This window comes from Schistocerca nitens, chromosome 8, assembly GCF_023898315.1.
Source record: "Schistocerca nitens isolate TAMUIC-IGC-003100 chromosome 8, iqSchNite1.1, whole genome shotgun sequence".
Taxonomy (NCBI): Eukaryota; Metazoa; Arthropoda; class Insecta; order Orthoptera; family Acrididae; genus Schistocerca; species Schistocerca nitens.
Genome location: NC_064621.1, coordinates 437,461,282 through 437,487,629, shown reverse-complemented (window position 1 = coordinate 437,487,629; position 26,348 = coordinate 437,461,282). Strand labels below are relative to the sequence as shown.

General features: G+C 40.5%; 1 protein-coding gene across 1 annotated transcript in view; it reads left to right on the top strand.

Moving 5' to 3' along the window:
- The window catches only part of LOC126199241 (uncharacterized), a 197,822-nt gene that overhangs the window by 141,602 nt on the left and 29,872 nt on the right, over nucleotides 1-26,348 (top strand). The window contains exons 7-9 of the mRNA XM_049936034.1: nucleotides 2,826-2,937; nucleotides 3,020-3,090; nucleotides 9,078-9,248. Of these exons, the coding sequence (XP_049791991.1) occupies nucleotides 2,826-2,937; nucleotides 3,020-3,090; nucleotides 9,078-9,248 (354 nt within the window). The remainder of the gene's footprint in view (nucleotides 1-2,825; nucleotides 2,938-3,019; nucleotides 3,091-9,077; nucleotides 9,249-26,348) is intronic.

The window sequence follows — 26,348 nt, the reverse complement described above, 5'->3', positions numbered from 1 at the left end:
ATCTCTTCCAGCTTCTGTTTTACACCAAGTATATTAAAAAATGTTATCAGTACCTTTCTTTGGCTCACTTGTCATCACAGTCTGGTTATAGAAGCATACCCGTTATGCATAAAAGACTTCTTGAATAGGGAGCCTTTGGCAGACACTGATTTGTTGTATATCAAAGACAGCTTCTACAATACCTCCAGAGAATATATCAGGAATAGCTGTAACAGCTGCAGCATACTAAGTAGAGTAAAGTGAGTTTTGAATATATCCCTACATATGCATGAGGCAAGTTTTCCAAAAATGGGCTGTCCTCTCTGTTCTGAAAGTGTGGAATAAAGCAAGTTTTGCTGAAGCCTGCTGCAAAGGCTTGTAGAGGAAGCTTAACAGTACTTGCTAAGAAAAAATACCTATTTTCAAAAAAAATGCGTGAAGCAAGTTTTGTATTTAAAACGGTACTCACTTATCTTGCCTAAAGAGTAAATTTCTATCTTGGTAAGTTTGAGTTTCTTGTCTGATTTTACGAGTACTCCCCCTCCATTTGTCACTAGTCTTTCTTTTTAATATTCACTTACATTTACAGCAAAAATCTCACAACTGTCTCTTTCAGGTTTTAGACAGTCCAGCAGTCACTGGAATAACCCAGGTATGAACTTGGAACTCTAGTACACAGCATGATGACCTAATTATGACAAGGGAAAAATGCTACAAAAAGATGTAGTACATGTACATGAATACTATTAGGTGCAGTCTGTGAATCCACTTTTCTCTGATTACTACTGAGTTGCATAGGATATAAAATACAAGCCAAATCAACCTGACACCATCATTGTCAAACTGAGAGTTGTCCTTCTAGAGCATCTTTTGACAATGTCAAAGAAGTGGAATGGAGACAGTGATAAAAAGTTGTTAACTGCCTTTGGGCTAGGCTTTTGTATAGACTTATTTTAGAAAAAGATATGTTCTACCTCACAAGGGTACTGAAAGAGATAAGCAAGAAAAATTTAACAATTAATATTTTGCTTTATAAGGCCAGGACCTTTGATTGCATTTATGATAATGTTGTACATGGGGAACTAATATGTTATAATGCTAATAGCACACAAAGCAAAGATAGGGAAAAATCAATTACAGTGTTTAAGTTGTTCCATCTATGTAGCTGAGCAGTTAGCATGTGTGTTCAACAATGTGAAGTGCCCAGGTCCATTTCCTGCTACGGCCAGGTAATTTTTCTTGGTTGGAGAGTTAGAATGGGGGAAGTATGGTGCACTCATCCCCTGAGGCTGAGGCCAGTTGAGGAGCTATTTGAATGAGAAGTAAAGGCTTCAAGCTCTGGAAAGCTGACAATGGCTAGCGTAGTAGTTTTCAGACCCAGTACCTCTATGCCCTATCCTAAATAACACCATTATTTTTATTTACTGATTCATACATTGTAATCTCTATATCTCTTCAAGAAGGAGAACATTCATGGATATTGAACTAGTCAAGGTTAATGTATAACAAAAGTGAAGCAACTCTTAAAAGCTTTGAAGGATTACATTATTTCTACCAAGCCTGTACATTTGATGGAAATAGTATTTATTTATACCAACATTGGCTGGTTTTGGCTTTAGAGTTATTTTCAGTTGACATACATAAAATCACACCAAACGTACCAAATTTACAAAGAATTACAGTCATTGAGAACTTTTTTAAAGTTTTTTAAAAGTATTTAGAGATAATACTGAGAAGTTAGATAACATGTGATGAATACATAAAATCTGCAGTACAAAAGCTGACTGAAAGACTTTGATTTGTTGAAAGGGTTCTTGGGGAAGTGCAGTGCATCTTTAAAGGAACTCACATTCCAAGTGCTATTGTGGTAAATGTTAGAGTACTACTACAGTCCTCATCATGACAGCAGACATTGAACAAATTAAAAAAGGTACTGGTAGGATTGTAACAAACAGTAAAGTTTGTAAGAAAGCCTAACAGAAATTGTGTGTGTGTGTTTTTGGCACAATGGGCCTATTTTTTAACTCTGTCCCTGACAGAGGAAGCAGTGGTGCAGATTTTGATTTTTTGTAATTTATCCAATCTCTCATGTATGGTGCCTGTATTTCTTGCATTGTTTTAAATAGTGTGGCATGTTTGACAAATGTAGGATTTCCTTTCTATACTAGCATGAAATTTCACAAATGCCTTACTGACTGAGACCCAGGTAATTGTTAACAAAAGTCAAGAGAGTATTTGTACATATGAAATAGCTGAATGTATATTTGATATTTGCATGTTAAGGACTTTGCCAAACTTGGACATAACATTATTGGAATGGGCAAGATGACAAGGCTTTTCAGACCATTTGATTTTTGGGATTGCATTCTCTGCTTCTCAAATACAAGTCAAAAAACTGAATATGTTGCCAAGCCCATTCATTCTGCTGTAAAATGATCCATGTCTGTCTGAACACTTGTGAATGTTTTGGATCTAAAATAGATCAAGCTCTTTGTGTGAGTATCCATAATAATCTGCTGTGCAGAGATGGATGATGTCAGCTTGTTGCCCATCGTAAAGAATACAGATTATCTAGTGATGAATGTCATAAATGAGTAACAGATGCATCTACATTGTAATGCACATCTTGATTTATTTACATTCTTGGTGGTTGTGCTGTCTTTGGGACAATTAGTGTGAATGAATAAGAATAACAGAATCTACTTACCATGGCCAAAAGTGAGACACACATAGCAGAGACACAATAAGTGTTTAAATTAGTGCAATTAGGTACACTATTACATATTTTATTTAAAATATTTCTGTAATGCATATCTGATTTTGAGATGGCATCTGCTATTTTTCAGGAGATGGAACATTTAGACAGAGGTCTTGTTGAAGAATATTGCCAGGTTACCTCAGGAAGTGGACACCAGGTAAATGACAGAGATATTACATCAGAAGTACAACTACAAGGAGGTATGTTACATTTCTGCACAGGTATTACAGTAATTAAAGCATTAAAGTCCTGCTAGAACATGATTTTATTCTTTGTCCATAGGTGTTGCTGCTGATAGGATGCTACCAAAATTGTATGAACCAGGGGACACGAATCCTAGACAGGAGATAAAGGCAACTATTTTTTGGTGTCTTCATAGTGTCTATTTTTACCAAAAGTTTCTAATAACCTTTTATGCAATTTGAACTGGGTAAATTATGAGTTTTAAAATATTATTCCTAAAGATAAGGTCTGGAAAACATTATATATAACTGAAATGTAGTGGTAAAAACTGCAGTAGTGAAGCATGAAAGCACGCTTAGTAGAACTGTCATGATATGATTGAAAATGAAGTAATTTTTTGTTGCCCTACATCAGATGTCACATTTAGGCTTGTATATCATCATGTTGTAATCACTATAATTTCATATTATTTAATTAGAGTACGTCAGTAATAGAACAATATTTAACAACATTCTGTGGTTTCTTGAACTTCAGTATGACTGGAGGAAATACAAACTATAATGCTTTGAAACTGATACAATGTGTAAAATAATTACACAAGCAGTAGTCCTCCTTTACAATAACTCTGTTGGTTTTCTATTGAAGTTGATGAGTCTGCGGACAGAAATAACCAACTTTTACAATCAAATATTCTTTATTCATGCACAATCAGTTGAAAATGTAGCACAGCAAGTGAAAACAACCACAGTCAAAACGTTTTCCAAAGCTCACTGAATCCGAAGATAGCGCTCTTTATTCTAGAGTCATTTTCAATCAATAATTGCCTGATAGCCAGAGAAAATGAGAATGTCATCTAGGTATGGATAGCAGTAAGAGGAGTTAAAGAGAAGTGAGCCAGTGAAAAATTGTCAAGCTTGAGTTACATTTTCGAGGTGGTAAGGCATGTAACAAAATTCGTCAAGGCCAAAGGGGGTGATCAAGGCTGTTTTTGGTGAGTCACTCTTTCCCATAAGTATTTGTAAGTATGCATTGTGGCAATCCAAAACACTGAAAATCCATGCTCCACTATACAGTTGGGCAAACTCTTGAATATGTCAGATAGGACATATTATGGTAAGTGCATTGAGATGATGATAATCACCACAGAGGCACACTGTGCTGTCCTTCTTGGGGACTAAGTGTATGACAGAAGACCAATTACCATCCAACAGTTGAACAATGCCCACAGAAGTTCATCCATTGCAGTCTTAGCAAGGCATGGTTTGTGTGGAGAGAGATGGCATACCTTATGATGCAATTGGGGGGGGGGGGGGCATCTGTTGCTGCAATTACATGTATCATCCAATTTGTAACAGAATTCATTTGAACCGATGAACACGACAGTGGGGTGTGTCGAGCAGGAGTCAATAACACACAAGAGTCACTAAACTGAAATGCTGTTGGTGTGGGCGAGGGTGGACGTGCCGTAGTTGCAACATCTGTTGGCACCCTTCATCATCCGTGTGAGCCGTGGTGTGTGCTGTGGCCCATGTGAAACATTTGAGAATGCACAGGGTGATTGGCGCTGCGGGTGGCTTTCCCAAAATTTGTGTAGAACCAGTGTAGCAGATATTCTGGATGAGGTGCTGCACGCAAGTCAGCTGGGATTGCCAAGTCTCCTGAAGCAGCAGAAGAGGGGAAAGCAGAGGGGGGAGGGGGGGCACACTACCAGAAGCAGCTGGTGGTTCTCTTTGCTGGCCGTTATATGCCTGCAGTTCATTGCATTGCTCAAGATGAGCCCGTGCCCAGCCGCTACCAGACAATGGAGGAAGCATAGGCGCTGGCATGCTTACCTCAGTAGCAGATGCTGCTCTGAATGAGAGAAGTAGGTGGCTATGTCAAATAATGGCGTGTCTGGCCATCCAACTGTATTTAACCTCACGTGAGGAAGCAGTTTTAGTTGTAATTCGTGTGGCAGTTTAAACTAACCACAGTGCCCAGAGCACTAAGTCTGGCAGGACCTCTCTTGTGACCTGAGCACAGAGACATTACCACAGCTGGGAAGGGTTTGTGTCACCTAAACTCTCTTCGTAAATGATGTCATGGATTGCATCTTTTGGTGTGTATGAAAGACAATCGATAAGGAGTGCACGAGCACAAGCATATTTATTATGCTCAGTTGGGTTTAGCGAAAAGTTACTAATAACATCCGGATTGTCAAGCAAATGGTTCACCAAACAAACAAAATGAGTGCCATCATCTATGATACCATTATGTCCAAGAAGCTTGTAGTGCCTTGAGAATCTCGAGGTAAATTCTAGAGACACTCGTATTTCCACCGTCTCGAACACTCTTAAAGATGAGTGTGTGAAAGTGGAACTGTGTCTACTGCGCCACGATTATGTGTATGCGGGACTGACATGTATCTGATGGTTGATCGGTGCGGGCAGGTAGTCACAGCGCTCGCCTCAGAAGTTACATGCCTAGCACAAGGAGCAAACGCGACGTACTCCATGACGGTGCTATGTCAGTCAGTATTGAGAACAGTTGAATGTTGTTAAAGAAAAGAAAACACACTTACTTATTCACTTACTTCCTTGAGGTCCGAATGATGGACTTGCTCAAGCTTTCTAGATTGTATTTGTTATAAAGTATGTAAGAGTATCTGCCGCACCACTAATTGTTGGGCTTACAAAAAATGAATCATTTATATGGTGTCTTGTTTGTGGAAGTGAAAATATAGTGAGATTGGTTTAAAAGTATCCTGAGTGTATGGAGTTATTTTAAGAGTATAAAAAAATTCCTCCAAAACAGCATCTTATCTTCAGAGAAAAAGGTGGACAGACAATTGCAGCTGGCTATCCTGAAAAGAAGATCGGCAAAACAACTCCATGAAAGCTCAATAATAAAGTGGGAGTGGGGGTCTGGCACACCAGCACCACACTGCTCCCTCTGGTCCCCTGAAACCACCAGAAGCTGTCCACCAGTGAAACCATGTCAGGGGGTTATCCATTTGTATCATCAGCAGCTTCAGAAAATAACCTGGGGGCAGAGATTGTGGCAGAGTTGGTAGAGCACAGACCGCTCAAGGGTTTGGAGAAGTAGCATCCACTGGCATCGACTGTGCAACAGTGACAGGCATGATGTTTTTATGAAAGTCCGGCACTTGTGTTGGTGTGATATGATGCCCAGCACTCAGAGGTTAAGTGGAGAAGGTCCCTGTCTGGCACACAATGAACACAGCAAGGCTGGCACAGAAAAATTCGAAGAAGTAAGACAGGTGAAACAAAAGCAGTGGTGTGGAGGTGCGCTGCTGGTCATCCGTTGTCCATGGTCTGTGGTCTGTGTAGGAGGAGCCAGCACATGACCATGACCGAAACCCAATGCGGAACCATTGATGATGGATATGGATGGATTTCTGAAGGAAGGCATGAAATCGCAATTGAGTGCCAAGTGGCAGGGTAGAACCACGGCTGGTACGTTGCCCAAATACTGAATTCGGTCTTCCGAAGTTGTTTCACCACAGAAGGTCATAACACTGTCCCTTCTTTAAATCATTGTATGAATATCGTAATGGCAGATACTGAGATAACTGATTGCAGAACTGAAAAGCAGCTACAATCGCTTAGTAGCAGAAAGGCTTCAGGTCCAGTTGAGATATCTGTAAGATTCTGTAAGGATCATGTGAAAGAACTTAGTCCCCTTCTAGCAGTAATTTATTGTAGATGACTTGAGCAACAAAAGGTACCTAATGACTGGAAAAAAGCGCAGGTATTCCCATTTTTAAGAAAGGCCATAAGACAGATCCAGACAATTATAGACCTATATCGTTGACGTCAGTCTGTTGTGGAATTATGCAACATGTTTTATGCTCAAGAATTATGATGTTTGTGGAAAATGAACATCTCTATAAAAATCAACATGGATTCTGCAAACAGAGATCCTGTGAAACTCAGCTCGCTCTGTTCCTCCATGATATCGACAATGCAGTGGACAAAAGCTATACTATTGATGACAAACAGTCGGAGACAGTGTCTGCCTTAAAATAACTACTCAGAGGGTCCATAAGTGGAATGACAATATAAAACAGATAGCGGGAAAAGCAGGTGCCAGGCTCAGATTGATCAGAAGAATCTTAAGGAAATGTAACTCATCCAAAAAAGAAGTGGTTTATAAGACACTTGTTCGCCAGATTCTTGAGTATTGTTCATCTATCTGGGATCTCTACCAGATAGGACTGACAGAAGAGATAGAGAAGATCCAACGAAGAGTGACGCATTTCGTCACGGGGTCGTATAGCTGGCGAGAGAGTGTTATGGGGATGCTAAACATACTCCACTGGTAGACATTACAAGGGAGGCGTTGTGCATCATGGAGAGATTTACTATTGAAATTTCGGGACAGCACTTTTCAGGAGGAGTCGGACAACATATTACCTTCTCCCCCACCCACCACCCCCCCGAACCCCCTCACCCCCTCCCACAAACATCTTGCGTACTCACCACAAGGAGAAAATTTGAGAAATTAGCGCCAATACAAAGGCTTACTGACAATCATTCTTTACCCCCCCCCCCTCCCCCCCGCTATTCATGAGTGGAACAGGGTTGGAGAGATCAGATAGTGGTACTGAAAGTACCCTCCACCACACACTATTAGTTGGCTTGTGGGGTATGATGTAGATGTAGAAAGTCTGCACGGTTCTGCATAGTGTGGTAGGTTGAGTAGCTGAAGGGCTGTCCTGTTGCAGTTGACTTGAGTGTCCCATTGACTGCTGCAGAAAGGGTCACATTAAACAGCATAGTGGGATTGACGACAAGGTTGGTGTTGAAGGTGTGTAATGCATGTGATAGTGGGCCACACTGGGGAGAGAGGAGGCATGCATGTGAACTTCAAAACTGTACAGCCGAGTCATCTGTATTGGAGTGAGGTAAAAACTTCGGAGAGAGGATGTCAAAATCTCATGCAGAAGAAACTTCCTGGCAAACATAGAATTCAGCAGCAAGTGTCAGTGCAGGCAAGTGTGTGCCGCTCCAAGTGCGGCATGACAAAGGGATTAGAGTCATCTGTTCTGACAGAGTAAACACTGGAGAAACGAGCATTCACATTGTATTGGTAGCGTCCATGAAAAGCTTCACAACTGAAAGTCAGTTCCACGGTAGTGATGTCCTGCACTGTCAGGAAAGTTGGAAGTTAAGTCATTGTTTGAGCTGGAGTGAAACACAGATACACAACCTGAAGTGTATTTGTGTGACTGGAGGCCACCAATGTCGGTTTTCTACCAATGTTGAAGAGTCTCCAGATAGAAATAACGTTTTATTCACACACAATAACATGAAAATATAGCACAGCATGCGAAAACAATCGAAGTCCAAACCTTTTCCAAAGCTCACTGAATCCAAAGATAGAGCACTCCTCATTCTAGAGTCACTGGCAACTGATGATTGCCACAACTCAAAATAAATTAAATGATTTTGACAGCCACAAGGTTAATATTTCATGAAAAATCCAACATTGATCTCAAGTATGGATTTTCAACTAAAATACCACAGTCATCTTTCCAGTATGTAATGTATTGACCCATGGATATTTGACTTGTAAGAAGTTTGATTATTTTTATGACGGCTCTTTTCAGTTGATTACTGGAAAAGTAGCAACACTAAAAAACTTCCCTCATACCATTTGGGAAGGCTTCACAAAATATGATCTCTCAGACTTCACACATACAGAAGGTTTGCAGTTTTCTATTTTTCATTGAAATTGTGGGATTTGCACATAATTGGAAATCCTCTTCTGAGTACAGAACCAAAACTGGTCAATGTTTATGCACAGGTATAAAAGTAAATGTTGGCCAATCTGCTGTGGATGTGAAACACTGTATGCACACACTTATTGTGATGCCTATGGTTCTTTACTGCTATTAGAAAGAATACAGAATGTGTATTCTCCACCTCATTGTTTCTGTAGCAATGTTATTAGCTTCAGCATTATGTAGATAGTTTATTGTTAATGTTGAAGAAATCAGCAAACTTACTAAGTAAAACATTAGAGTGCATAGTGAGTGAAGACTGTAAAATAGTTGGAAGTACTTAGTTGTAAAATGCAGTGAGATGTGTCTTAAATTCCTGCTGTTATAAATACCTGGAGACACAAATGTAATCTTACAAAATTTATTTCTTAGGTTATTTCATCAGAACAACTGCAAACTTCGTGCACTGCTGTTAATAAGAGCCTAAACAAAACAGATGATCCAGCTGAAAAGAAGCAAGGGAAGTCATGGATAAATACGTTTCTGAACAAAATGCGTTTCTCAAAAACAGAGGCACATCTACCAGATGACGACTGTCCAACAGTAAGAATTGCATTGAAACAAAATTTATATTAAAATTCTTCCAATATCTCAAACTCTTTGTGAAAAGCATTCTTGCTTATTCTGCAGTCTCTTATTTTTAAAAGAATCTCTTTAAAGTACAAATACTTTTATAGATAATAGCCAAAATCTGTAATGATTATATGCTAAACTTATTTAGAGGAGGATACTTTTAAGAGTAGTTGCTCTTTGTCATTTTGTTATGTGGTTATTTGATAATTTTAAAATTTTGAAAGCGCTCATCTGTTCATTCAAACTTAAGTCATATCCTTTCTGATTTTGAAGAACCTCTTCCATTTGTTATTACCAAATTCTGTCTCAATATGTGTTTCTCTAACAGTCTTCTAAGAGATACTGTGATTTCTCTTCTTCCTGTGCCTATTTTGACTGTGAGTCGCTTTTATCCAAGATCTGTTCAGCTGTATTTGACTTTCTGGCTGTTGTTGTAAATTATTTTTCAGCTGTCAAAACAATTATTTTTCAGCAGTGAAAACAAGGATGAATAGTCTTTAGTTGGAGCATATGATTACTGTACTGTGTACAGTACAGTGCCACTTCCAGCAGTATCTTCTGGGAAGACACCATTTTTGTAGCAACACTTCAGAACAGTTCTTATTTCGGCCAATGGCATAATACAATATAATCATTCATTATATAGAGGAAGCTTTTGGTAGTGCAGGACACAGGCACATAAATACCATGATGAATGTGGTAATTCAGTTTTGAATTTGCAGTTTCCATTATAGCACATATGTATTGTACACACACACATACTATTCTAAACTTTCTCCCAGTGCTAGTCCCTAATGAAGGTGAGCATTTTTCTTGAATTGTCTGGGCTGATGAGTGCCCCAGAAAGCAAAGAATGGGACTTTTTTAGTGATACACTGAAAGAGATACAGAAGGGAACTAAGATAAGAATACAGACAACCTCCCAGATTCATTCAGGGATAGTGACAGCTTGCATGCAGATGTACTTTGGGGAGAGGCATGAGATCAGGGGAGGTCACTGATGAACCAGTGTGGAGAAAAGGTAGAGGATAAATAATGAGAGAAGGTGTAGAAGTCAGGATGAAAGGTATACAGAGAGACTACAAGATGTAGGAAGCTACCCTTTGTCAGAGGCTGAACAGTGGTTCAAAAAATGGTTCAAATGGCTCTGAGCACTATGGGACTCAACTTCTGAGGTCATTAGTCCCCTAGAACTTAGAACTAGTTAAACCTAACTAACCTAAGGACATCACACACATCCATGCCCGAGGCAGGATTTGAACCTGCGACCGTAGCGGTCTCGCGGTTCTAGACTGCAGCGCCTATAACCGCACGGCCACTTCGGCTGGCTGCTGAACAGTGAGAAGGGTGGAAACAGGTATATGGAATAAGGATAGGTAGAGGTAGCTGGAGCCCAGAAACTATGAAAAGTAGAGGCTGGAAGGGTAGTTAGACTAAAGGATGTATTGAAAAGACTATTCTCACTTGCATAGTTCAAAGAAGTTGGTGTTGAATGATGAGCAGAGCATTTGGACCTTGAGGGGGAAGCTTGATAAACTCAGTTGCAAAACACTAGTAGAGCTGGCCTCACAATCCTGAGCTGTGGGTTTTGCAACTTGGTGGTAAAGCTTTCTCTTGGCCATGGTGTGCCTGAATTTGTAAAAGATAATCTACATGCACAACCATCAGAGGCTGACCCATTTTATTCACACCAAAAGATAGATGCAGGATGCTCCTTGGAAGCAATGCAAGCTGTCATACATCTGAATCCCAAAGCAAAGTCCAGTCCATGCCGTAACAAAGTACTTGCTGTGAAAGTAGTCCACAAAACAAACACCCTAAAGAAACCCGTAATATACTCATCATGCTCTCCACAGATTGCATTAAAAATGACTCAGACTGGTCTTGGGCAAACTTATGTGCCAGATACTGGAATTTGTCATCAGAGGGAAATCTTGATGATAGTGTGCCACAGTGGTCAACAGTTTGGTTATGGCTGTTTGGCTTCCATAGTGATGTTGGATGGCACCTCTACAGTCGCCAGGCAGTAACTGCCTGTGGAGAAGAGGATGTCACTGTGGAAGATCAAGGCAGGTTGGTGGAAGATACATGAGTCACCACATGACCGGTAGGGTCTGCCAGAGGCAGAGAAGCAGGATGTCAGAACAAATTTTATTATGGTTCTGCACAAGCTCATCACTGGAGGCAACAGTATACTTCATGGACCTGTGGTGTAGAGAGATTGTCCCAGGTTAGGCGATTCTTGAACTGAAGAGCACACACAAGGGAATGGCCTCAGCAGGAGAGATTGTCCCTTGTAACCAGGTAGGGTAGTGCCTGATCTGAAGAGCACACATCAGGGAATGGCCTCAGCAGTGATGTGTGCTGGTGGTGGGTACAGCATATCTGAGAGGGTGTGATGTGGACAGTCATTCAGGGGTTCCACCAGACTGTGGCCCTCGTTCTTGGTGGCCCTGTAAGCTCCTATAAAACTGCAGTGTTAGGTGTCGTTTGCTTGTAGAGCTGGGTTTTGAAGGTGCAGTTAAAACGTTCCACGTAAGTGTTTGAGATTGAGAGAAAAGTTATAGTATGAAGGTGTTGAATTCTGTTATGGGCACAAACCCATTTGAAGTCATAGGAGATAAACACTGTCCCATTTTCAGAAATCCGTGTGTGTGGGGTGCCTTCGAGGGAAAAGATATTTCCCAAGGCCACAATAGTACTGGTAGTAGTGACTTGACACTTACAGAACACAAAAGGGAAGTGAGAAAAGGAATCAATCATGACCAACCACATGCCCAAAAACCAGCAAACTGAATCTAAGTGGATATGGTCTGAGAGCTCCACAGCATCAAGCCAGGGAGAAAACCACTATGCAGGTGCAGTTTGACGGGGCTCGCGGCTGGAACATTGGTGAACCAGGTCCGCAATGTTAAAATCAATATTTAGGCAGAATTCATGTTGCCGTGCCAAACTTTTCATCCAGGATATGCCCCAATAGGCAGTGTGCAAGAGACATAGAACTTGAGACCTAAGACAGAGGAATCAGGATGTGGCTGTGGTCTTCATCTGAGACCCACAACAGAACCCCTTGGTATAGTTGCAGTTCAGCCATCATGGCCAGTATGGATGAAATTTCAGCCAGGAGGCATGTCTGGCCACCAGTGATAAGGAAAAGGTTGAAATTGCTGAATTCATAGCTGAAACAAGCTGGAAACACACTAGTTAATATTGGGTGAAGACTGGGTCAGGTCCTTTGAAGAATCGGGACTGCCTCTGTTCATAAAGGAATAATTTAAATTTCTGAACTGCATAAATGATAGCAACGCCATCCCTCTCTGTTTGAGAATAGCTTTCCTGAGAAGCAGATAAGGTCTTAGATGCATATGCAATAGGATGCTCACTACAGTCACAGTACGAGGATGGTTTGAGAAGTTCTCGGAATGGAACAGAAAAAAAGTATTTACATCATGGAATTTTTTTAAAAAAATTTTCCATCTAGTCTCCTTGTAGATTAATGCACTTGGTCAAACGATGTTCCAGTGCCTTGATACCATCTCGAAAATGAGTTTCCTCCAGGCCTGCAAAATAGTTGTCAACTCCAGTTATCAATTCTTCGTTTGAATGGTGAAGGCAAGTGTGGCAACAATTCATACCTTAGTTTGTGTAATTTTGCCACAGCAATGACATGCATTTTTGATCCAGTGTCAAGAGTCATGGCACCCGTCTTGCAGACAATTTTTTCATTTCTAATTGTTCAGTTAAAATGTGATGCACCCTTTCAGATGACATCTGGCAAGTGCGAGCAATTTCAAGCACTTTCAATTGGCAATTCTCCATGACCATTTTGTGCACATTTGCAATGATTTTTGGAGTAGTGATACATCTTGGCCAACCACTGCGCAGATCATGATCTAAATTCTCCCGACCAAATTTAAATTCATTTGGCCACTTGGCAACATTTGATTATGAAGGAGCAGAGGCCCCCAGTGTATTCTGGAAATCAGCATGAATGTCCTTTGCTTTCATACCTTTCTTCATGAAGTACTTGATCACTGCTCAAATCGTGATTTTTTCCATCTTCGCAAATCACTATGTGGTAACAACAACAGAACCATGTCATTGCCACAGATCTCTTCCAAGAGCACTGATGTAGCATGTGAACAATTTGTTGCACTACTACTGACCTCTTGTGGTGATTCTGAGAACTTTTCTAATCACCCTCTTATTTATAGAACAAGACAGTGCCAATACCATAGGAGGACAGATTATTTTTTTACTACCAGAGACAGAATGGTAATGCATTTGAAAAATAAGGCAACTGCTTAGGTAAGCTTTTAAGCCTTGCAAAGTTTGTTGACAGCAAGGTGTTTATTTGAAATGTGTGCTGATTCAACGGTAAGAATTGTTCTAAGTTTGAAAAGAATTGGCCACAATAGTTGATAGTGTGGCATTTCTTCTAGAAGACCCGGAATTCTCAGAGAATTACATTTTGCTTGGAAAAACCTGAGGAATCTCAGGGAGTTTCAAGGATTTCATAAAATCTCAGGGAATTCTCTGTCATTAACTTAGCATTGGAATTTAATTTTATAAAGTTTTATAAATCACAAATTTTTAAAATATTTAATACTTCAGAATGCATTAATTATATCAATGTTATTCCATATAAATTACTGATGTTTAAAAACTGTGATTTTTTCAGCCCAGAGGAAAGAAAAAAGTTGTTTTTGTGAGATGCCCTGCACCCCCATTTTTTAAATTATTTTATTTTATTTTATTTATTTATTTTTTTTAATAGTCACCCTCATTGATCTTATCCTGAAATGTTGGTAAGTCTTTTATATTCATGTTACATTTAAATTCTTTTGGCTTCTGGAACAAAAGCTTGAGTTCCTGAAGATAATCCTCTGGAGCTGCACTTCTGACCAAAATATCGATAAGTTATGCGGCATAGTTGGCCGTACCTTCTACTAACTCATCCAAGAATGTTGAAGAGGTTCCAAAAGGTAACCAATTACAACAGCTGGTGGATTTAGCACTAGATAAACTGGTGATTCTGCATCCAAGAGCATTTGAAAGTATGCCTCTGCAATGTTAATTTTACTGAATAAAGTGCCAGGGCCTAATTTTGCGAAGAGTTCCTCCATGGTTGAAAGATTGATATCAATTTCAGCTTGTGCATTTAGTGTTCTTTAAAATCAACAGAAAGTCTGAATGTGCAGTTGGTTTTGTGTACTGTTATTAGGTGTGTGAGTCTATCACCTCAGTTTTGAGGGCATCCTTTAGAGCACTTGGATCATTAGCCCTGAGTACAATCAGACATTAGCTAGGAGTGAATCTTCAGGTTTTGGCGGCGCAAAGACAGTTCCATTAAGTTTCGGGTGTGCAGCCGCAAGAAATCTCCTTCTTCTTCTAATACTTGTGTCTGCCGAGACGAGGCCACAAAGAAAGCAGAAGAAGATGAAGAAACCTTTAAATCGATGGCCTTCCTGCCATATGTGGGTAGCCTTTCATCAAAAATAGGACACATTCTCGGCAGACACAAAGTAAAAGTGATTTTTCGTCCTCCACCTAAGACAGCTGCACTCGTGGGCTCCGTCAAAGATGATTTGCTGCTCCGAAAATCTGGAGTTTACAAAATTTCATGTGAATGTGACCTTTCTTACATAGGACAAACAACTCGTACTGTCCAAGAAAGATGTACAGAACACCAGAGGTACACACGACTTTTACAACCTAACAAGTCGGCAGTGGCAGAGCAATGTATTGATAATGGTCACAGTATCTTGTATGACAACGTCGAAATTTTGGCAACTACATCGTCCTTTTGGGACTCGATAGTAAAGGAGGCAATTGAAATTCGCTTGACGACAAACTTAATTAATAGAGATAGTGATTTCAATCTTGATAAATCCTGGAATCCGGCACTTGCTGTAATAAACTCGCAAAGACATCATCACAGTGCAGCTCACAATGATATATCGATATGCCAACAAAGATCAACTGCGGGGTCATAGATACAACTCGTGCATTATGCATGTCTCTGCCACCGACCAACGTCTCTTGCGCATTTGCATCTGTGGCCGCATGCGCAGTCGCGTGGTACAACAGTATAAAGGGACGAAGCGAGCACTGGAGCGGCAGTCTTGCGGTTCACTCTGAAGATGGCTGAACGTTATACAGCCGAAATATTAGAAGAAGAAGGAGATTTCTTGCGGCTGCACACCCGAAACTTAATGGAACAATTAGCTAGGAGCCTTGCCCCAATCTGCTGTCTATTGCGCCCTCCCCCACATTATCACCAACTTGAGCAACTAACTAAACTGTAGAATGAGATTTTCTTGGAACACTTTTATTTTGAAAATGATGAAAGATGAATGATATTTAGTTTATGTGTATGTGTGTGTTAGAGTGAATGATGAAGAAATTCATCATGCATTCTATTTCAACTCACTTTCAGTTAAGAACACTAACTATCCACAGTGAGGGTAGACACTAGTTACAAAACATACTTCCCTTGGATTATTCTTCTCCATTGTGGCACTTGCTTGACTTGCACACTGCAATCCCACTTAAAATCAATGTAGTTAAATGTGTGCTCTATACTTGATATTTGTAAATCACTTGATTGCCACACTGGTTACTTCTGAACTAGAAGAAATTGGAAGACTTCCAGCTTGTAATCCTTTGTATCTTAACACAGCCACTAACAGAAATAATAATAATAACAATAATAATAATAATAATACTGTTACAGCACTATAGTAGCCCTTATGAAGTTACTTCTGTGTCCTGCTGTCAATTAATTCATATAGGTCTCACTTTTATCATCAGCAATGTACAGGTCAAAGCACAATATATGTGTGTAGGGGGTGGATGATGTGAGAAAACTGTAACCTCCACCATATTAATGCTGCTAATTGAGAAAATTTAATTATTGGTAACTTATATAATCAATACTAGAGTCTTGCAAAATTGTGATAATAGTAATGATCTTTTGAAAATAATTTAGTTTCATGATTGAAACAGAATTGAATCATTTAGTATTTACCCCTTAGAAAATTTCATTTTACCTCTCAGGGGGTAATTACTCTCAGGTTGGGAACCACTGCTTTGGAGACAACGACACTGTAAAAGCTTAAAAAAACGTGGGGCTGCCATTGTTCTAAGAGAGGTGTGTGCTTCTAGATCAGTTGTTTTCCCTAATCCAGTTGAGAAGTTTTTAGCAAATCTATCACAGAGAGTCATTAGGGCAGTCCTAGGCCTATTGGATTGCATGGCATGCTGCACTGTTTCATGAATCACAAATCCAAAAGTGTGGGAAGCGACTAATCCAAAAACATTGCCCATTTTGGGATCAAATGCCATCATAAAATTTACTGGATGAGTGAGCTGGTTGTAAGTATATAAAATTGGAAACTCTCCTAACAAGAGCTAATGATGATATTCATATGTGAAAAGATTTGTCTTGGCTGGCTGCTAAGAAGGCAACCCCAAACTTAACTAAGTAAATGGATTTAGCAATTACACAGAAACACCATTGGGTAAGAGTAACCTCACAGAATGTTTACCAATGAATGCATCTTATTACTTTGTCTGTGCTGCATGCTGAGAATTCTACACTTACGTTAGATTGCTTAATCACTTGATCCACTTCTGCATGTTGGGGTGTATTTGCAGCAGAACTACTAAAACATAGCTCTCGCAAGCATCTCTTATTAGTTGTTGCAAGTGTTCAGTCAGTGAAAACTAGCACTTTCACCTAATTACAAAAATGTTCAAGGTACAGTCTGCATTTGTCATAGGTCTTGAATGATCTCCACTGTGTGATATACACACATAAACACTTTATTCACAACAAAACATAGATACATAATAACAAAAACAATCACTTTTTGACAAAATACAAAAAGACAGAGAAAGAATTTACTCACCAAGTGGCAGTAGGACATACACATAATTGAAGATTATAATTAGGCAAGCTTTTGGAGCCAGTGGCTCCTTCTTCTGGCAGAGTAGGTCAGCCTCATCATTAGTCAATTTGATAAAGATGTCATCAATGTATCTAAACATATCCAGACATACAAAGAGATCAGGGGTACATCCATGGGAACCAGGATGGCTCCTTCCTATGCCAACCTTTTCATGGGTTGCTCAGAGAGGGCTCTTCTGGGATCCACAAGTCTTCTTCCTCTAGTTTGGTTTACATACATTGATGACATCTTCACCATATAGGCTCATGGTGAGGCTGCCCTATTAAAATTTGTGGAATCTCTGAACACTTTCTCCCAATTAAATTTCACATGGTCCTGTTCCGAATCCTGTTCCACTTTCCTCGATGTTGATATTGTCCTCACCAAAGGCCAGCTACGTACTTCTGTCCACATTAAATCTACTAACAAACAACAGTACCTACATTTTGACAGTTGGTATCCTTTCCAAGTCTAACATTCCCTCCAGTACAGCCTTGGCATTCAAGGCAAACATAATTGTTTGGATGCAGATTCTTTACAGCAGTATGCTACCATTTTCACCTCAGCCTTCACTGGACAAAATTACTCAACCAGCCTAGTTCAAAAGCAGATTTCCCAGGCCATCACATCCAATCCTGGTACTGCTGATCCCTCCAAATAACAACTTTGGAGCACACCACTGGTCACTCGGTATTATCCTGGTCTGGAATATATTAATCAGCTACTTTGACAAGACCATGACTTCCTAAAATCATGACCTGAAATGAGATCCATTCTGTCTCAGATTTTGCCCACCACACCTAGAATAGCTTATTGTTGCCCTCCCAATCTCCACAACATTCTTGTCAGACCCTATGCTCCTTCTGCACTCATCTCCCTATCCTATGGCTCCTACCCCTATCACTGTCCTTGGTGCAAGACTTCCCCTATGCACCCCCTACCACAATCCATAGTAGCCCTGTAGCTGGCATGTACTATCAAAGGGAGAGCCGTATGTGAAACAATATGTCGTATACCAACTGTTATGTAAACACTATTCAGCCTTTTACGTCGGTATGAGTACCACCAAATTATCAAATACACTCCTGGAAATGGAAAAAAGAACACATTGACACCAGTGTGTCAGACCCACCATACTTGCTCCGGACACTGCGAGAGGGCTGTACAACCAATGATCACACGCACGGCACAGCGGACACACCAGGAATCGCGGTGTTGGCCGTCGAATGGCGCTAGCTGCGCAGCATTTGTGCACCGCCGCCGTCAGTGTCAGCCAGTTTGCCGTGGCATACGGAGCTCCATCGCAGTCTTTAACACTGGTAGCATGCCGCGACAGCGTGGACGTGAACCGTATGTGCAGTTGACGGACTTTGAGCGAGGGCGTATAGTGGGCATGCGGGAGGCCGGGTGGACATACCGCCGAATTGCTCAACACGTGGGGCGTGAGGTCTCCACAGTACATCGATGTTGTCGCCAGTGGTCGGCGGAAGGTGCACGTGCCCGTCGACCTGGGACCGGACCGCAGCGACGCACGGATGCACGCCAAGACCGTAGGATCCTACGCAGTGCCGTAGGGGACTGCACCGCCACTTCCCAGCAAATTAGGGACACTGTTGCTCCTGGGGTATCAGCGAGGACCATTCGCAACCAACTCCATGAAGCTGGGCTATGGTCCCGCACACCGTTAGGCCGTCTTCCGCTCACGCCCCAACATCGTGCAGCCCGCCTCCAGTGGTGTCGCGACAGGCGTGAATGGAGGGACGAATGGAGACATGTCGTCTTCAGCGATGAGAGTCGCTTCTGCCTTGGTGCCAATGATGGTCGTATGCGTGTTTGGCGCCGTGCACGTGAGCGCCACAATCAGGACTGCATACGACCGAGGCACACATGGCCAACACCCGGCATCATGGTGTGGGGAGCGATCTCCTACACTGGCCGTACACCACTGGTGATCGTCGAGGGGACACTGAATAGTGCACGGTACATCCAAACCGTCATCGAACCCATCGTTCTACCATTCCTAGACCGGCAAGGGAACTTGCTGTTCCAACAGGACAATGCACGTCCGCATGTATCCCGTGCCACCCAACGTGCTCTAGAAGGTGTAAGTCAACTACCCTGGCCAGCAAGATCTCCGGATCTGTCCCCCATTGAGCATGTTTGGGACTGGATGAAGCGTCGTCTCACGCGGTCTGCACGTCCAGCACGAACGCTGGTCCAACTGAGGCGCCAGGTGGAAATGGCATGGCAAGCCGTTCCACAGGACTACATCCAGCATCTCTACGATCGTCTCCATGGGAGAATAGCAGCCTGCATTGCTGCGAAAGGTGGATATACACTGTACTAGTGCCGACATTGTGCATGCTCTGTTGCCTGTGTCTATGTGAATGTGGTTCTGTCAGTGTGATCATGTGATGTATCTGACCCCAGGAATGTGTCAATAAAGTTTCCCCTTCCTGGGACAATGAATTCACGGTGTTGTTATTTCAATTTCCAGGAGTGTAGGATGAATGGGCATAGACAGAGGGCATATACTGGCAACATGCAATATCCTGTTGCATAGCATGCTCTACAACATGACAATCATGACCTCGGTGCCTGTTTCACCAAATGCGCCATCTGGATTTTGCCGGCGGTCACCAGTTCCTCAGAACTCCGCAGTTGGTGGGAACTAGTGCCACAAAATATCCTTTGTTTTTGCCATCCACCTGGCCTTAATTTACGTTAATTTCTTCTGTCTCAGCATTTCTTCACAGGAAGCACTCTTTTCTTCACTTCATTTTAGTTTTCTGCATTTTTCATTGTCTTACCTGCCTATTTTTCACCACCCACTTCCCATCTCTGTTACATACAATACCCTTAGCTTTTCACTCTTATCAACTCATGCACAATGTTTAAGCAGTAATCTCTGTCTTGCATATTACCATGTCTTTGACCTTTTAAGCTCTCAGGTTTTCAAATTTCGTCTGAGGCAGTCCCCAACAACCAGTCTTTCCTTCTCACCCCGTTCAGTAAGTCTCCCCTGACCCATAGTTCTGGGTGACCATCCCAAAATCTACCCCTTTTCGTAGATGTCTCTAGTTCTTTTCCTTCACCCCTCTTCCTTCCCCGTCAACCCTTCTGCCTGAAGAATGAGCCACTGGCTCTGAAAACTTGTCTAATTTAACTGTCTTTTATGTGTGCGTTCTGCTGCCACTTAATGAGTAGATTTTTTATCTACCTAATTAGGATGCTCCTTGGAAACAGTACAGGAGATCTTAACTCCATATTCCAAATTGAGTTCCAGTCCATGCTATATGAGAATTATGTCTCCAAAAAATAATAGTCCACAGTATAAACACCTTTGTAAGCTAATAGCACACTTGCTGCACACTCCATAGACCACATCACAACTCACACAGATGAGTCCTCAGCCAGCCTGATGCTGGATTCTGAAGTATTCTAATCAGAGGACACCTTGATGACAAGCAAACATCTTGGCAGTGGCACCGCAACAGCTGACAGTAATGTTTTGCAGACATTCAGTTTCCATAGAAACATTGGGTAGTGCCACGACACTCATATTAACTTAAACTACTATGCAGTGATTTCAGCAAAGTTGGGATATGAAGTGGATGTTTTTTCACTGTACATGCTTCAGATGTAACAAGATTGACTGTATCAATTCTGAAACATGTGCGATGTCCATGCAGATTATATTAGATATACAGGATGTTTATATATTTTTTATACATTAGTAATCTTCAGTTGTGAAAAGGGTAAATAAATTACAGAAATGTTTGATACAGCACTGAATGCAGTATATCTTAAAGTTTTATTCCTGCCTAACGCCATTAGTTGGCATGCGTGAATGAGTTATTCTAACAGTCATCATCGAGTTGTATAATGGTGCGGAGCATGTGCAATGTTCTTTATGATTTTATGAATCCAAATCTGCTACTACAGTTTAGAGATAGTTCAGGACTAAATATCAAAAGCCATAACCTCAAAGATGAACTGTTATTAATTGATACAGTTGTGGCTGTGTATGACATAGGACACTGACATAGCAACTGAACAAGCTCAGCAATCTTACATTGAAAGTCTCGGTAAATCAATGAGATGTGTCAGCTAAGAATTGAATATGCCTATGTTACAGTGTATAAGGTATTGCAGAAATGCCTATTACAGAAATTCCTGTCATTCAAACACTACACATTGGAGCTGTTGCAAGCTTCCAGAGGAAGTGACAAAGAGATATGAGCGGAGTTTTGTGTAGAAATATTTAACAAAATGCAGACTGAAGATAATTTTATAATAAAATTGTGTTCAGTGACAAAGCCACCTTCCATACCTGTGGTAAAGTGAATGAGCATAATATTCAGATATGGGGTGAGCAGAAACCATGTCACATAAATTGGACATCTGTGTGACTTGCCTAAGGTAAGTGTTTCTTGCACTGTAAACTGTAACAAGACTTACATTCCTTTCTTTTCTACCGAGTCAACTATAACTGGCATATCAAACCTGGACGTGCTGGAATGTTATCTAGTGCTCTGTTTACAATGAGATATGGGCACAGAATTTATTTTCCAGCAAGATGGCACTCCACACATCGTCTTTGTGAAGTTGTCATGTATCTCTGTGGGAAGGTGCCAACTTGGATTAGATATGATGGAACATGTTGGAACAATATCCTAGCCACCATGATCACAGTAGCGTTCTGTGTATGGGGGTTGCATTAAAGACAGTGTGATTGTTCCTCTGCTTCCGGGAAGTGTTGTTGAACTTGGACAATAGATAACACAAGCTGTTGCCACCATAGATCAAGGCTTCATAGGATTTGGCAGGAAATTGATTACAGATGGGACATTTGTCATGTTACAGAAGGTAGCCACAGTGAAGATTTGTAAATAAAACTTGAAGATACATTGCATTCAGTGCAGTATCAGACATTTCTGTAAGTTATTTACCTTTTCCACAATTAAAGGTTACATATGTATAACTAAATTTACATACACCCTATATTTTTTTCCTGTAGATACATAGTGTGGAGACTGTCCACGCTGGACTGTTCTTCTTCAGCATGCCAGTGTGGAAGCATGCACAGAATCAGCTAAGTGAAAAATCTGTGCAATACGCATGGTTATTTGTATATGAAAGCCATCCTAGGAATTTTCCTTTTAGTAAGACTGTGTACAAGATTGTGTACCGATTTAAAGTTCTAGATTTGCACATTTTACTTTCACCTTGTTTATGTGTAATCTTTCATTGATTGTATCAAGACCTGTTTGTGTTGTGATAAATTGTGAAATTTTGAACATTTGTGTCATGATAAACTCTTACTGTTATCGTTAATTGTAGGCTTAAACTTACTTGTGCTCTTGTAAAATTTTTGAGAACAGTTGATCCATCCTTGCTCAAAATAGTACTTCTCTAATTTCATTGTACAATTATGTGAGGAACTGATTATTTTGAGAATTTCCAGACATTTACAAAACTATATTTTCACAAGTTACCTGTATAAGCGTTTTGGATATGTAATTCATTTCATAGCAAATCAGCGTTTGTGATTCACAGTTCTGCCAAAGAATACATCACCCCTGAACTTCATTGTATATCAGCACAAAATGTGCATTTTTGAGAATTTTCAAAAGCTACCACTGTCCTTTGCATAATCTAGAGCAATTTGTAGCAAATTGGTGATTGTGATTTAGTTACTGTAGCATATTTTCTAACATATTGTGTTACTTCCACTTTGCCCTTACAGAGGAGTAGTCCTTATATTATTTGTATCTATTGTTAATTAACTCTGTTTTTGAGTTTGCTAACAACTATAATTAACCGCAAAATGTTTTAGCAAACAAATAATTTTTACCATAGAATTTTCTGTTGCCTTAATAGAAACCTCATTTTGTGTATTTCCTGCAGTTAATATAGGCAATTTGCAACTTTTTAACTCAACAGATTAAAAGATAATCGACAGGCTTAATTTAAAATTATTTGTTCACTGCCTTGTAATACGGTGCACTACCCAAAATGCAACCCCACTGTGAATGCTATTCTTGAACACGAAATGAGTTGGTTGAAATTCATAAACAGCTGAAAATTGCCCTGATTACTGTCAAACAACTGGCAGTTGCTGCAAATTGGTGCGTTGGACGAGCTTCCAAGAATTGTGTACCTGATACATGTACCAGAGGTACCTCAAATACTAGCATCTCCTGTGGATGCTGTCTCTTGTGTACAAAGTACAGAATCTGTCATTAATTGTCCACTTGACTGTGAGTGGCATGTCAATGGTAGATCTAGGCATCTTGTACAGTGTGGATGAGGACCAGGGAGGACTCAGGGTGTTGTACCGATCCTCCTAACCAACAAGTTTGAGGTGCTGTCTTTCAATGAAACTGAAACTGAGCCAATAAGACACACATCACCTGTTTTGGAGAAACCTGTTTTGTCTTGTGTCAGGAGGGACAAATGCAAAAGTTACAATTAATCATCAACAGTTCAAATATATGGCAAATGATGGTACCCTTTCAAGAAAAATAGCAATGAGGGACAGGAAAAGAACACCAGTTGCACTCAGTGTGTATGCCTGGGGGCCTCATTCAACATGCTGAAGAGACTATTCCAGAAGCTATTGAGGCAACAGTGTGCAAGAAACTGCAGATTGTGGTGCATGTTGGAATGAATGATGCTTGTCATCTGGGCTCTTAGGTCATTCTTGAGTCATGTCAAGGACTGAGAGAGAAGGCTGAGTGAAGTTTCAGTGATACTCACAATTTGCAGCATTTCCCCAGAACTGATCATGGCCCTTTGGTTCTGAGTTAAATGGAAGGACTGAACCAGACACTTTGAAAGTTTTGTGACAGGCTAGGCTGTGACTCCCTGGACTGGCACTATAAGGTTGAGAACTATAGGGTCCCTCTAAATGGGTCAGGTGTGCATTACACATCATAATCTGCTACTGAGGTACCCGAATGTCTGTGGGGTGCACACAAGGGCTGTTTAGATTAGGCGACTCTACAGCCAGTCTAGATGACGAAAAGCATGTGGTTGTGAATCAAATGATTTTCAGGAATGAAGAAATACAGCAGCTACCTGGCTGCCTTGATACAAAACTTCCAGTAAGTCTTGTTAGAAAAGTGTGAGTTGGGTTTCATATGATCGATGTTTCTGGAATCCATGCTGTTTGACAGAGGAGGTCATTCTGTTCAAGATACCTCATTATATATGAGTTCAGAATATGTTCTAAGATCTTGCAACAATTTGATGTCAAAAATATTGGACAGCAGTTCTGTGGATCACATCTACATCTACATGGATACTCTGCAAATCACATTTAAGTGCCTGGCAGAGGGTTCATCAAACGACCTTCACAATTCTCTATTGTTTCAATCTCAAATAGTGTGTGGAAAGAACGAACACATATATCTCTCTGTACGAGCTATGATTTCCCTTATTTCATTATGGTGATCATTTCTCCGTATGTAGGTCGGTGTCAACAAGATATTTTCGCATTCGTAGGAGAAAGTTGGTGATTGGAATTTTGTAAGAAGATGATTCCACTGTAATGAAAAATGCCTTTGTTTTAATGATGTCCTCCCAAAATCCTGTATCATTTCAGTGACACTCTCTCTCCTATTTCATGATAATACAAAACGTGCTACCCTTCTTTGAACTTTTTCCTTATACTCCATCAATCCTGTCTGGTAAGGATCCCTCAATGTGCAGCAGTATTCTAAACGAGAATGGACAAGTGTAGTGTAGGCAGTCTCCTTAGTAGATCTGTTACATTAAATGTCCTGCAAATAAAACACAGTCTTTGGTTAGCCTTCCCCACAACATTTTATGTGTGTTCCTTCCAATTTAATTGTTCGTGTATGCAATTCCTATGTCTTTAGTTGAATTTACGGCCTTTAGATTTGACTGATTTGTCGTGTAACTGAAGTTTAATGGATTCCCTTTAGCATTCATGTGGATAACCTCACACTTTTCATTATTTAGGGTCAATTGCCAATTTTTGCACCATACAGATATCTTTTCTAAAGTGTTTTGCAATTTGTTTTGATCTTCTGATGACTTTATTAGTCAATAAATGACAGCGTCATCTGGAAAGAACCTAAGACAGCTACTCAGATTGTCTCCTAGATCATTTATATAGGTAAGGAACAGCGAAGGACCTACAACACAACCTCAGGGTTCGCCAGAATTCACTTCTGTTTTTCTTGATGACGTTACGTCAATTACTACACTGTGACCTCTATGACAGGAAATCATGAATCCAGTCACATAACTGAGATGACATTCCACAAGAACGCAATTTCACTACAAGCTGCTTGTGGGGTACAGTGTCAAAAGCCTTCTGGAAATCCAGAAATATGGAATCAATCTGAAATCCCCTGTCAATAGCTCTCAACACTTCATGTGAGTAAAGAGCAACTTGTGTTTCACAAGAACGATGTTTTCTGAATCCCTGTTGACTGTGTGTCAGTAGACCATTTTCTTCAAGGTACTTCATAATGGTCGAACAAAATATATGTTCCATAATCCTGCTGCATATAGACATTAATGATGTGGGCCTGTAATTTACTGGATTACTCCTTCATGATTGGCATTCTGAACTATCTGAATATTGATGTGACCTATGCAACTTTCCAGTCTTTGGGTATGGATCTTTTGTCGAGTGAATGGTTGTATATGATTGTTAAGTACGGAGCTATTGCATCAGCATACTCTGAAAGGAACTTAATTGGTATACAGTCTGGACCAGAAGACTTGCTTTTATTAAATGATTTAAGCTGCTTCACTGTGTCGAGGATATCTACTTCTACGTTACTCATGTTGGCAGCTGTTCTTGATTTGAATTCTGGAATGTTTACTTCATCTTCTTTTTTGAATGCATTTTGGAAGGCTCTGTTTAGTAACTCTGCTTTGGCAGCACTGTCTTCGATAGGATCTCCATTGCTATCAGGCAGAGGAGGCACTGATTGTGTCTTGCTGCTAGCATACTTTACACACGCTGAGAATCTCTTTGCATTTTCTGCTAGGTTTTGAGACAAAGTTTGGTTGTAGAAAGAGTGACTTAAACTTTCTTCCACCTACTCAGCAAAGTTTTTTGTTTGAGGGATCTATG